The 11611-nt window shown below is 56.0% G+C and overlaps 1 protein-coding gene across 1 annotated transcript in view; it reads right to left on the minus strand.

The window, feature by feature from the left end:
• Positions 1 to 7245: 7245 nt before the first annotated feature.
• Positions 7246 to 11611, minus strand: part of LOC102368829 (forkhead box protein D3-like) — a gene marked incomplete at its 5' end in the record, with an annotated part of 6330 nt that continues 1964 nt past the window's right edge. The window contains one exon of the mRNA XM_025207063.1: positions 7246 to 7305. Within this exon, the coding sequence (XP_025062848.1) occupies positions 7246 to 7305 (60 nt within the window). The remainder of the gene's footprint in view (positions 7306 to 11611) is intronic.

Here is an 11611-nt window from a genome sequence, read left to right on the forward strand (position 1 = left end):
CCTCCATGTTACCATCACCATCATCGCTGGTTTATATTATCACTGTCGTCGTTGTTGGTATCATGACGATGATGATTATTATTAGTGATGGGGAGGGAGTTATAATGCGATTCCAAAAGCTGAAGCCGGTGCTGCCCACTTACCACTCGCAAAGAGAAAAGCCTTGGCGAAGAGAAAAACCCGCGCGGCTACAAGCGGGGACGCCCTGCCCTGCCCCGCTGTATCCCCAGCTCCCGGTCCTGCCCCGCCACTGCATTAGATCCGGGATAAATCCTACCGCGGGGCAGTGCGCTGCGCGGGCCCCCCGGCCTTACTGAACGGACACCCGGACGCGGGGTGCTCCCGGCTGGATCCGTCCTGTATCCGCTTCCCAAATCCCGAGGGCATCCCCCAGCCCAGGGGCTCCTCGGCCAACAACCGGGGGCACCCGCCCTCCGGGTCCCTGGGGAACTAATTCGCAATACAACGAGTGGGCAGGATCGGGCCCGGCCCGGGGCAGGGACGTTTGCCCACCAGTGGCAAGCCTTCTCTTGCAAATGGTCCAGGAGGCGAAGCGGGAGGGACCTGCGGTCAGTGCCGGGGTGTCAGCACCGAGCGGGGTGGGGTATCTACGAACCGCAGGGACTACTACCCCGCCCTCCCCATCGGCCCCTCTAGCCCGCTGGGTGATCCGGTTTTTCCCCTTAGGTTTTCTGCTGTCTAAACCTCCTGGGTGGCCGGTCCTGAGTGCAACGTGCGGAGCAGTCCCGGCTTGTTGGGACTTTTATGGGCCCTTTGGCTGCGGAGAGTGGAGGCAAAACGAATGAGAAGGGCAGGGTGGGCCGCCCTTCTCCTCCCTGCAGCTGCGGGTTTCATTCGCCCCACACACACCCCCCTCTACAAGCATGCATATACCCACACACTCCTACACCTCCGTACACCCACACCCCTACACATACATCCTCCTACCCCTCACTACACACACACACATCAGCCTCCCTACACACACGTACACCCACATCTCCCTACACAAGCACACGCATCCCTACACACACATCTACACCCCTACACGTTCGTGCACCCACACCTCCCTCTCCGCACATACACCTACACCCCTACACACACATACATCCACACATCCCTACACAAACACACACTTTTACACGCACACATCACCTCTACACATCCGTACACCCGCTCCTCCCTACACACGGCCACATACACCTACATCCCTACACACACACACACACACACACACACACATACACCTCCCTACACACACGCAAGGCGCTTGGCTTTGGGAGGAAATTAGCCCCCCCCGGACAGACGTTTGCAAAGCCGGTGGGCAACTCTGCCTTTTCCCACCCGGGGCCAGGACTGGCTGGAGTGCGGGACAGTGTGTGGGGTTTGCTGTCCCGCGGGGATCAGAGCGGACACATCCTCAGCCCCAAAGCAGCCGTGGCGGTGCGGTCCTCCCCCGGGGGTCTGAGCAGCGGACAGATGACAAGCGGCTTGTCGCGGGTTAAAGGCAGCCAGTGCATTGCGGTGGGCAGGGCTGGCTGCTCGCCAGGCAGGAGAGAAGGCGGGGGGGCAAGGGATTGCTCCTGGCCTGCTCCTAACCTCCACAAGGAGGGCTCGATCCTGGCTCCCGCAGGATCGGGCCCATGCGAGCACCGAGTGAGGCTCAGGGCCGGTGTATTGCCTTCCCCCATTGAAACGGATTGGGACGTTTGACCTCCTTCCGGATAAACCGGATTCAGGCCTCTTTCCTGGGGAGTCGGGGGGGGGGGGGGGGGGGGGGGAGAGGGGGAGAGGATAGTGGCCTTTCCCCCTTGCCCCGTGTCATTCTGCGGATCCCACTGGAGCGGACTAGCTCTCTGCCGCGCATCCACTAACGGGACTAAATCGGTGTCACCCGTGGGATATTACTATTGGAAGACACGGGGGATACTGATTGCTGCGGTGATATCTACACCTCTCCCCAGGGCCAAGCCCCACCCGCGAGCCGGGCGCGTTTGCCCCCATGCGCGGCTATTTGAGGCGAGGACAACGTTTGCTCCGCTCTTGTTTGCAGCCAGACGAAGCAATGGCCGCGGGGAGAGGAGGGGAACACACGCGGGAGTGTGTGACACGACACTGATCCGGCTGGGGGAGGGGCGAGGCGGGGGCTTACATCGTGTTGCCAACGCGACCGGGCGCTTGGAACGTTGAGGCCCGCAAGGTTCTGATGCGAATGAAACTGACGCGCATCAGCACCCGCGGAGGGAAAAGCGCTTCTTCCCCCGCAGCTGGCTTGGAGGAGGAGGAGGAGGAGGAGGAGAGAGAGAGGGCACTTACCCTACCCGCCTCTAGAAAGAGCCTTTATCCCTCCGGCTTGCCCCCGATCTGATGGAGCAGCGCCGGGCACACTGGCTCTAAAGCGTGCGGTCATTGAGATACGGGCAGTCGGCAGCAGGGCCAGGAGGCCATTTAATCTCGGGAGCTGTGTGTGTGTATATGTGCGGGGGTGGTAAAATTAAATTAAAAGCCTCCCTGGGAAATGTGTCAGGCTTCTCTGCAGCGGTGCGGATTTCCAGGAGGATAGACCTACATTGACTTGTATGCCACATGACCCGCGGTGGGGGGCTGGACGGGGGGCGACAAGTCATGAGACTGAGATTTGCTTTCTGAGTCAGGGAGGAGAGCGGCATTTCAACGCCTCTGAATGCAAAGTGGGACAACCCGGGTACTTCAGGCCTCCCTGGAAGCGTGGCCGGATCTGGGGAAGGAGAGGGTTGGAAACGGGACAGGGCCCCGGTGGGTTGCGGGTCCAATTCGGAGCGGCGCCCTCACGGGCAGTTCAGACCAGCCTGATACGATTTCAGAGCCGGACCTGCAGGAATCCCCCTTGTGCGGTTGTGAACCGGATCTTTGCTCCCGGCTACAGAGCCTGCCCCGGGCTTCCCAGGACCTGGAGCCGACAGGCTCTGGCCCTCTCTCCCCCAGCTGTTTCCGGCAGGAGGGGAGACAGAGCAGCTAGAAACACGCAGCCCATGCAGCAAGAGAGGCGAAAAGGGGGAGAAAAAAGAAACCAGACTTTTATAAAACCAGTGCCCCGGAGCTGGGGCTGCTGTTCCCGGGGAGGAAACGAAAGCGGGCATTTCCCCTGCCCCTGTAACGCTTCCCAGGAGGCAGGAAACCCAGAACCAGGCGGGGAAACTTCTGCACCCGTTTCAGGTTTGGAAGCCAGCTCGGCTTGCGAGAGACAAGCGCTGCCAGCTGCAGCCGAGCCGAGCCCAGCCCAGCCCAGCCGGGGAGGGGCGAGGATCCAGCGCCTCCAGCCCCGCACACGCCCCGCACCCGGCGGGGAGGCACAGCTCCGGGTTGGCATCCCCCATTCATGGATGGATGGATTATTAGCGCAGTGTGATGGGCGGCCAGGATCTTCCAATCAGGTGAAAGAACGGGCTCTACCCCTGCCTGAAGGGGCCAATCACAGTCGTCTCAGTGAAACATTGTTACAACCATCCGCTTTGAACCAGGGCAAGGGGGACAGACGGAGCCAAGCCGGCGGCTGCAGGCATGAAGGCTCCCGGGAGCACTGAGCAACCGGGCGCTGGCAAAAACCTGTGGCTTCCCTAGCACGTCTGTCCCGTTGCCCGAGGGGGAGGAAGGAAGGGACAGAGAAGTGGGGAGGCGGGGAGCTGTCACCTTCCGCGCGGGCATCCGCTCCCCGCGTGGACCCAAGAGGCAAAAGATCCACTCCGCCTTGTTGGCTCGGAGTTAAGCCCAGCCCCGGGGCAAGGAGCTCCTACCCCGGGGCACCTCGAGCTAAGTCACACGGTACGTTTTGCTCCGCGCGAGACGCCTCCCCGGACTTCCAGGGGAGTTTCGCCTGTGCGATCGGGGCGGATACGGGGCAGTCCTGTAACGCTTCCAGCTGAAGCGGTATTTCCCGGCAATACACCGGCTGGGAGCAAACCCATCGGGAAGGACCGGCAGGTCAGCTCCGGGCACAGCCTTAGCACGCACCCACACACATGCACACGCACACATGAGATCTAGGGAATCTAGCGAGCCTCGCCTTGTCAAACCTATTCCCCCCTAGTCTCCTCTTCTCGATCAAATTAAGTGTCTGGTGTAATTATCCTGCCGCAATCCCGCGGGTTGGCCTGAGTTTTATTACTCAGGAAGCATTTCGGTGGGGGGAGGGAGGAGAGGAGAGAGGGGTGATGTGGCAATTAGCTGGAGTTTCAAAGACTGTATGTCTTTCGGTGTCTTGGGCAGAGTTTTGCTACAGACTGTATCTATACCTAGAGAGACAGATCTCTCTCTTTAGATATATCATCTATATATATATCTATATATAGGTCTCTCTCTCTCTGTGTATATATATATATACAGAGAGAGAGAGAAAGAGAGAGAGAGAGAGAGATCTATATATCGATAGACATAGAGAGACAGCTGTATCTATCTATTTCTCTGGATTTTTGAGTAGCAACATTTTATACATAGATATTACTACAGAATATTATATATATATATATATATATATATATGTATGTACATATATATGATGTATGTATATATATATTGCATATAATATATTGCTACAGAATGCGCGCGCGCACACAGGCGCACATTTCTGATCCCACTTCCCCCATTCCTTTTCCAGTCTCTCCCCTTCGTATGCAGATTTCATTATGTTTTACAAGGCAGGCTGGCCCAGATGGAGAGCACGAGCGATCTTTGGAAACGAATCTTAATAAGCTACAATGTTAACTTATATATATATATAAGTTAACATAAGCCGGATATATATATAGATATATAGATGTGGAGCCCACCCGCCACTGCCTGCCTGGCCAAAATCAACACAGAAGCAAGTATTAGAGAAGGCAAATCGCCACGGGCTTGGACTGGAGAAGGACACGAGACGTTTCTTTCCAAAACTGGATCGAGGCAAAAAACAAAACAAAACAAAACAAAACCAACAACCCCCACTCCCAAGCACCCCCAGTATCTGCTCTCCCCGCGGTGCCTTGGATCGGGACAAACAGCTCCTCCGCGCCCCGCCGGGGTCACCGCACACAACCCGCCGCCCAGTCCCCCGGGTTGGTTCATGCACCATTTTAGCGCGGAGCAGCCCGAGAAAGGAGGCCCGGGACCCATTCCAATTTGCATCTGAATCAAGACGGAGGTGGGAAGTGGAGATCAAAGGCTCGGCTGCTTGTGGGCCACCCTGACACCTGCCGCTGCGCCCCGCGGAGGTTCAGCCTATTTCCCCGCAGACAAGGAGCTGCTGCCTCCCGGGGAAGCGGGGGTCCTTTGCAGGGACAGAAAGGGCCGGTCGCTTCTCTGCGTTCAGGATGGGGACTGCTCTAAACGTCTCCGACTCCCTAATGCAATATTTAGCTCGCATTAAAAAAATAGTAAATCAATAAAAAGCAAGGGTTTATAACTGGGCTGTGTGCGCCTCTCCCTCCCGTCGCACCCGCTGGATGGGATCCACACAGATCCCCTTGGCCACTCCTGGGACCCTCACGGGGCAGATTTTAAAAAAACCAAACACAACCCTCCTCCCAGCTGCCCCGGGGGGCAAAGCAACCGCGGAGGATCCCGCACTGCGCTCAGCACAGACGGCTCAGCTGCCGGGATGAGCGCCCCGGGGTAGGTTCAAAGCACTTCACTTCTGCATCGACTCCGCACCGTCCCAGAGACTTTCGTCCCTTTCCCTAAGGAGGGAGATTCGCCCCCTCCAGGTTCAACGAACCGCACTCCGAGGAGCTGGGGACAAGCCCAAAAACAAGAGGTAAAAGCCCTAGTGATCTCCAGCGCCCGCAGCTCTGCTAGGAGTCGGCGCAACTCAAATCCACTGCGAGGGAGCGAAGATAGGAAGGAAGAAGAGCCTGGAGGGCGAAAAAGTGGGGAGACAACTCCCTTTACATCCGTACAGCCCTTCTCCCAACCCACCCCGGGTTTTGTTCACCTCCACGGCAGACGAAATCCCAGCGCTTTCCCGCGGAGGATGAGATATAACGTATATCTCCCCCCCCCCCCCCCCCCCCCCCCCCCTCTTCCCCCCCCCCCCTTATTTTTTAACTTCTCCACTATTTGCACAACGCTGAGTTCCGGGGGCACAAGTCCGACAAGCCGAGACCCAGAGGAGCTTTGGGAACCCGCCATGGGGCATTTGGAAGCGATTTCAAGGCGAGATCCATGAGAAAGAGCTCGGCTGCCAGGGTGGGGAGCAGCCTGGCACCGGGCGGGGGCAGAGGCGCCCGCATTGCCCTGAGCTGGAGCGGGGGTCTGTGTCCCCCTGCTCGGCCCACCTGTGCACTGAGTTGCACCGAGTTCGCAGCCGCAGCAATCCCTGGCCGCGGCGCCTGCAAAGGAGGCTTTGGCATGGCCACTCGGGCAAACCGTGTTAATAGCCCCCGAGAGTGGGCCTCATACGGCCTGAGATCCCACCCTGAAATGCAGAGGGGGGCAACGCTCCGAGCCTGGAGCTGCTGGGGACAACACAGGGACCTGCAGCCATCTCCCCCCTCCAGCCGCTGGAGTGAACCTCGCAAAGTTTATTATTGTCCTGCAGCTACCAGCACCCCTAACAAACACACACACCAACACACACACACACCCCTCTTCCCACTCTATTATTGTCCTGCAGCTACCAAGTCCCCCAACACACACACACACACCAACCCCCCCCCACTTTTTCCAGTCTATTATTGTCCTGCAAGTACTAACACCCTCAACACACACAACCCTCTTTCCAGTCTATTATTGTCCTAAAACTACTAACACCCCCAACACCCGCGTCTTTTCAGTCTATTATTGTCCTGCAGCTACCAACACCCCCAACACACACGCACACCAACACCCCCCCCACACTTTTTCCAGTCTATTATTGTCCTGCAAATACTAACACCCCCAATACACACACACACACACACACACACCCAACACACACAACCCTCTTTCCAGTCTTTTATTGTCCTGCAACTATTGACATCCCCAACACCCCCCCACTAACACACACACACGCGCACCTCTTTCCAGCCTGTTATTATCCTGCAGCTACGAACACCCCGAACACACCCACCCACACACATACACACTCACACCCCTCTTTTCAATCAGTGTCACAAATGCCCTTCAAAGCTTCTTTAGGCAGACAGGCAAAGTTTTAAACTTCATTAAGGGGCCAAGAAGCCGCCCGGAGAGGGCTAAAATGAGCCGGATCCGAGCCGTTCCCAGGGGCGGGCAGATGGAGATGTCGGCGCCTCAACACCGGGGAGAAATGGCCCGGTTGCGCCGGGGTTTGCAGCCCCTGGGTGGTCGGCTCTAGGGGAGAAAGGTAACGAGAAAAGACACATTCACAGGCGAGGAGACCCCCTGCAAGGGGGCAGCGCGGAGGCCGCCCCTTCCCCGCCCAGCCGCGCAGTGTTACCAGATCACTCACAGGTGCTCGTCTATTTTGCAGGGAAGCGCTAAACACGCGCGTTCCTCAAATAATAGCCACACGCTCTCTCTTTCTTCTTCTTTTTTTTTTTTTAGACTAAAAACTGGTTGAAGGAACAAGAAATCATAAGGATCCGCTTTAATTCTATTGGTTTCAATAAAAGCCGCCGCAAACGCTTGTTGCCTGTTTTCTAAAGCTCCCCCCGCACGTCTTTTGCGTGATTTCGCACAGGAAGCCGGATCCCAGAGGCTGAGGATTAAGGCAAAAACACAACCCAGTCCCTTGCAAATATTTCTATAGTCCCTTCAGAGGAGGGAAAATGGCTTGCTGTAATTAAAGTCTTAAATCTAGCGTGAAAAATGGAAGTTTCTATACAGAACCACGACACTGGACAGGCCAGAGGCACCCAATGGAGGGTCCGAGCGGTTGAAAAGCAATTTTAAAAAAGTAACATTCATTCTTTGGAAATGAAAGAGGGGGAGGGGTTCCCCAAAAGCCATTTCTCTCTCTCTCTCTCTCTTCCTCTCGATACTATTTTTTCCAGGACTCTTTGTATATATATAAAGATAAAAATACCAGGGGAAGAGGCTGGGATGCTGCTCTCTGTTTAAAACTAGTCTCAGTTTAGAACCAGGCTGCTTCTGGTCATAATGGAAACCAGAGTTTGCCACAGGACGAGGTCGAGGAGGGAGCCCCAAGCTTTCCCACGGGCGACCGGGATGGAAGCGGACAGGCTGCCCCTTTTGCACCAGCGATCGCATTCAGATCTCAAGACTCCGGGATCTAAAAACGAAAGCGAGGTTTTCCCTCCCGGGAAATTGAGTTTTGAAGTCTGCTAAGAGGTTCCCGGGGTCAGCTGGACAAGCTGATCTCCAAGGGGGTGTTTTTTTCCCCACCTTTCCCCTCACTCCACACCTTCCCAGGCAGAAAATATTTGGCCGGATGAAGTTAAACAGAAATAATAATAATAATAATAATAATAATAATAATAATAATAATACAAGGGAGACGTTCTCAGAAGCATCGCGAGGGCACTTTTGCCTCTGGAACGAACAGCGGGATAAAGTATCCGCTTTCGACGCATTCAGATCTCAAGACTCCGGGATCTAAAAACGAAAGCGAGGTTTTCCCTCCCGGGAAATTGAGTTTTGAAGTCTGCTAAGAGGTTCCCGGGGTCAGCTGGACAAGCTGATCTCCAAGGGGGTGTTTTTTTCCCCACCTTTCCCCTCCCTCCCCACCTTCCCAGGCAGAAAATATTTGGCCGGATGAAGTTAAACAGAAATAATAATAATAATAATAATAATAATAATAATAATAATAATAATAATACAAGGGAGACGTTCTCAGAAGTATCGCGAGGGCACTTTTGCCTCTGGAACGAACAGCGGGAGAAAGTAGCCGCTTTCGAACGTTCATACATTTTTTCGAACGTTCGTACACTTTCGAACGTTCGCAGTGCCGGGTGGGAGGGGGGGTGTTTGGAATAATAATCTAATCGAATAATCCTTAGACCCACAGAGTCGGGGAAAGGTTTCTAACCCCATCAGGCGATTTCCCAACAACCCAAAGATTTGGTGCCAGCGAGAAGGCGCCGTTTGCCCCAGTAGCTACATGGACAAGAGAGGGGGAGACTTCGGGAGGACTCTGCTGCCTTTCGCTTGTAGAGCTAAAAACTTCTCCTCTAGCAAGGTCGGGCTACAGGATCGGGCCCTCTACCGCCAACAGCCGTGCATTCAGTTTTACATCGTTGGACTTTTATGCAGGATTTTTCTAACGGCAATATTCAAAGAGGAGAGGGAGAGCAAAAAGTAGCGAGATTCCTAGTGGGATTTTGGCAGAGGGGGAGGCGGGGAGGGATTCTCATCAGCTCCTGCAGCTAATTATTTTCCTTGACTGCAAACACTGAAGGATCAGAATCGGCGGTGTTCTCCCCACTCCCCTCCAATAAATAAATAAAGCCCTTCTTTAGCCGGCGGAGCGTGAAAAATGATCCTCGCTGAACGCTTAAAAAATAATGTCCCGTGAAGATCAAACCTGCAGAGTCAGCCAGCCCCATAATTAGAGGCCATTATCTGCGGTGCCTTTAAACGCCGGCCCCTCTAGAGTTAACATTATTCAATATTTCGCTATTAACCCCATCGCCCCGGCAGGCTTGCCGGGGGAAAGGGCTGGGGAAGGGGGGGGAGATTTGAAACGTGGATTTCCTCTCTCTCTCTCTGTTAAGTTTGCAAATATCTCACGGGCCTGCGCTGCCCGGTACCGGAGGGGACCGAGCTGGTGGGAGAGAAACGAGCAGCCAGCCCCCAGCCCCAGCTCCAGCCACAGCTACCCCCGACCAGCCAGACTGTTGCAACGGAGCAGGATCGCAAGGGGAATCAGAGCCTGGGGAGGGGGCCAGAGGTAGCACCCCCATCCCTAACCGGATCAGCAGCTCTAGGGGTTGCAGACAGCCCTTTCAATCCGAAAAACGACAGTCATTGCGCGGCCTGGAGAGCACGGAGCACGGTGCAAAGCGCAAGGCGAGGAACAGGAGCAGAAGGGGCAGATCTGGGGGTCTTATATGGGGGGATAGATCCTCCCCAGCTCAGCTGCACCCGTGGCCCCAGAGCTGCACAACCCACCACGCACTCTCCCCCCATCCAACCTGTGACGGGGCAAAGAAATGGACGCGCCACACGCGATGCCCACCCCCAGGGTTGAGTTCAGCCTGGGGAACAAGGGGGTTTGGGGAGGTGGGGGGATAGGTTTGAAGTCACCAGATCATGCCTGTGGCAGCCCCCTCGAGGCTTCCCGGTTCTGGGCTTCCCCCACCCCCGCAGCTAAAGACCCCTGGAAATCGCCCCAGATCCCCAGCGGAAATTGCAGCGCCTTTCGGGGCTGAGCCAGCCCCCCTCCCCCAGCAAGAGCTGACCCACGCAGCCCCTGCCCCAACCAGCCTTCCACGCGCGGCGTCTGCCCCGCAGCGCCCGCGATCTCCATTTCCAGCCTCCCTCCAGTCCCCACCACCAGCTCCTTGAATAAAACACAATCAAATAAAATCAAATCATCAGATCAAATCTCCAGGTGAAGCCCCTCCACTTCTTCCCCCCCAGTGGCTGCTGCACCGTGGCCTTTCCACGCTATTAAGAGGCAGCGCAGTGATTAGGGATGGACCCGAACAAAGCTCGGGAGCCGGCGGCTTTATCTCCCCTGCATCAAAGGCCTGGGGGCGAGGGGAGAAAGGACTGCAGAGGTGACCACCCTTCTCGTAATGAGCTTGTCGGGAACACCCCCAGCACAGCAGGCCGACAATGTGCGCCCAGCCCCGGGCAGAGAAAAGGAGAAAGGAGGGGGAGAGAAGGGGGGAAGGAGAGAGATGCTGTTTAGGGTCTTTTTTTTTTTTTTCCATCCCCCACCTTGCTCCAAGCCTGTGCTTGGCAAGCTGGAAAATAGATTCCTTGGCCTCCTCCTTCCTCCCCTTGTAGCCCCTTTTGTAGAAGCTGGGACATGAAAGGCGAAGACCAAGTGCCTGACAAGCGGATCGCTTTTCAAAAGCAAATGGGAGCGCGGGAGTGATGTGAGACCGCTCGCTGCGCCGGGCCGGCCCGACAGCCACCGCCGCAAGCTCCGCCGGGCTCCGCGGGGGGATTAAGACAGATGGAAAATGCGACACGACCACCCCGCATCCCCCAGCCCCGCCGGCCCGGGCCTCCCAGCGATCCCAGCCCGAGCAGAGCAGGACCCCGGCGGGGGAAGTCATCATCATCCATATCATCATCAACATCACCATCATCAGTATTAGTATAATTCTTACTATGAGCATCACCATTGCTGTTGCTTTGTTGTTATTATTGTTGTTGTTACTATTACTACACGTTACGACTTGGGATCACGACTTGCCATCACTAATTGCTAGTGCTACCAACCCCTGTTGCTCTGCCTATGGCTAAGACCACTGCTCTTCTTCTCGCCCCTTCCCAGGCTCCCCGGAGAGAGGCAGGGTCTCCCTGCAGACACGGCCCGGGACAAGCCGCCCTCTCCCCCGCAGCACAGGAGGCTGGAAGTGGATCCGAGGCCGCTCCGAGATGTTTATTTGCTTTGAGAGCTGTTGCAAAATTGAGGCCAAGGCGCTCGGGTTTCAACCGGGCATTCAAAATGCTCCAGGCCCGGGGAGGAGAAGGGAGAGGGGGGTGGGGGGAAAGGCGCGGG

Source organism: Alligator sinensis, unplaced genomic scaffold (assembly GCF_000455745.1).
Source record: "Alligator sinensis unplaced genomic scaffold, ASM45574v1 scaffold781_1, whole genome shotgun sequence".
Taxonomy (NCBI): domain Eukaryota; kingdom Metazoa; phylum Chordata; order Crocodylia; family Alligatoridae; genus Alligator; species Alligator sinensis.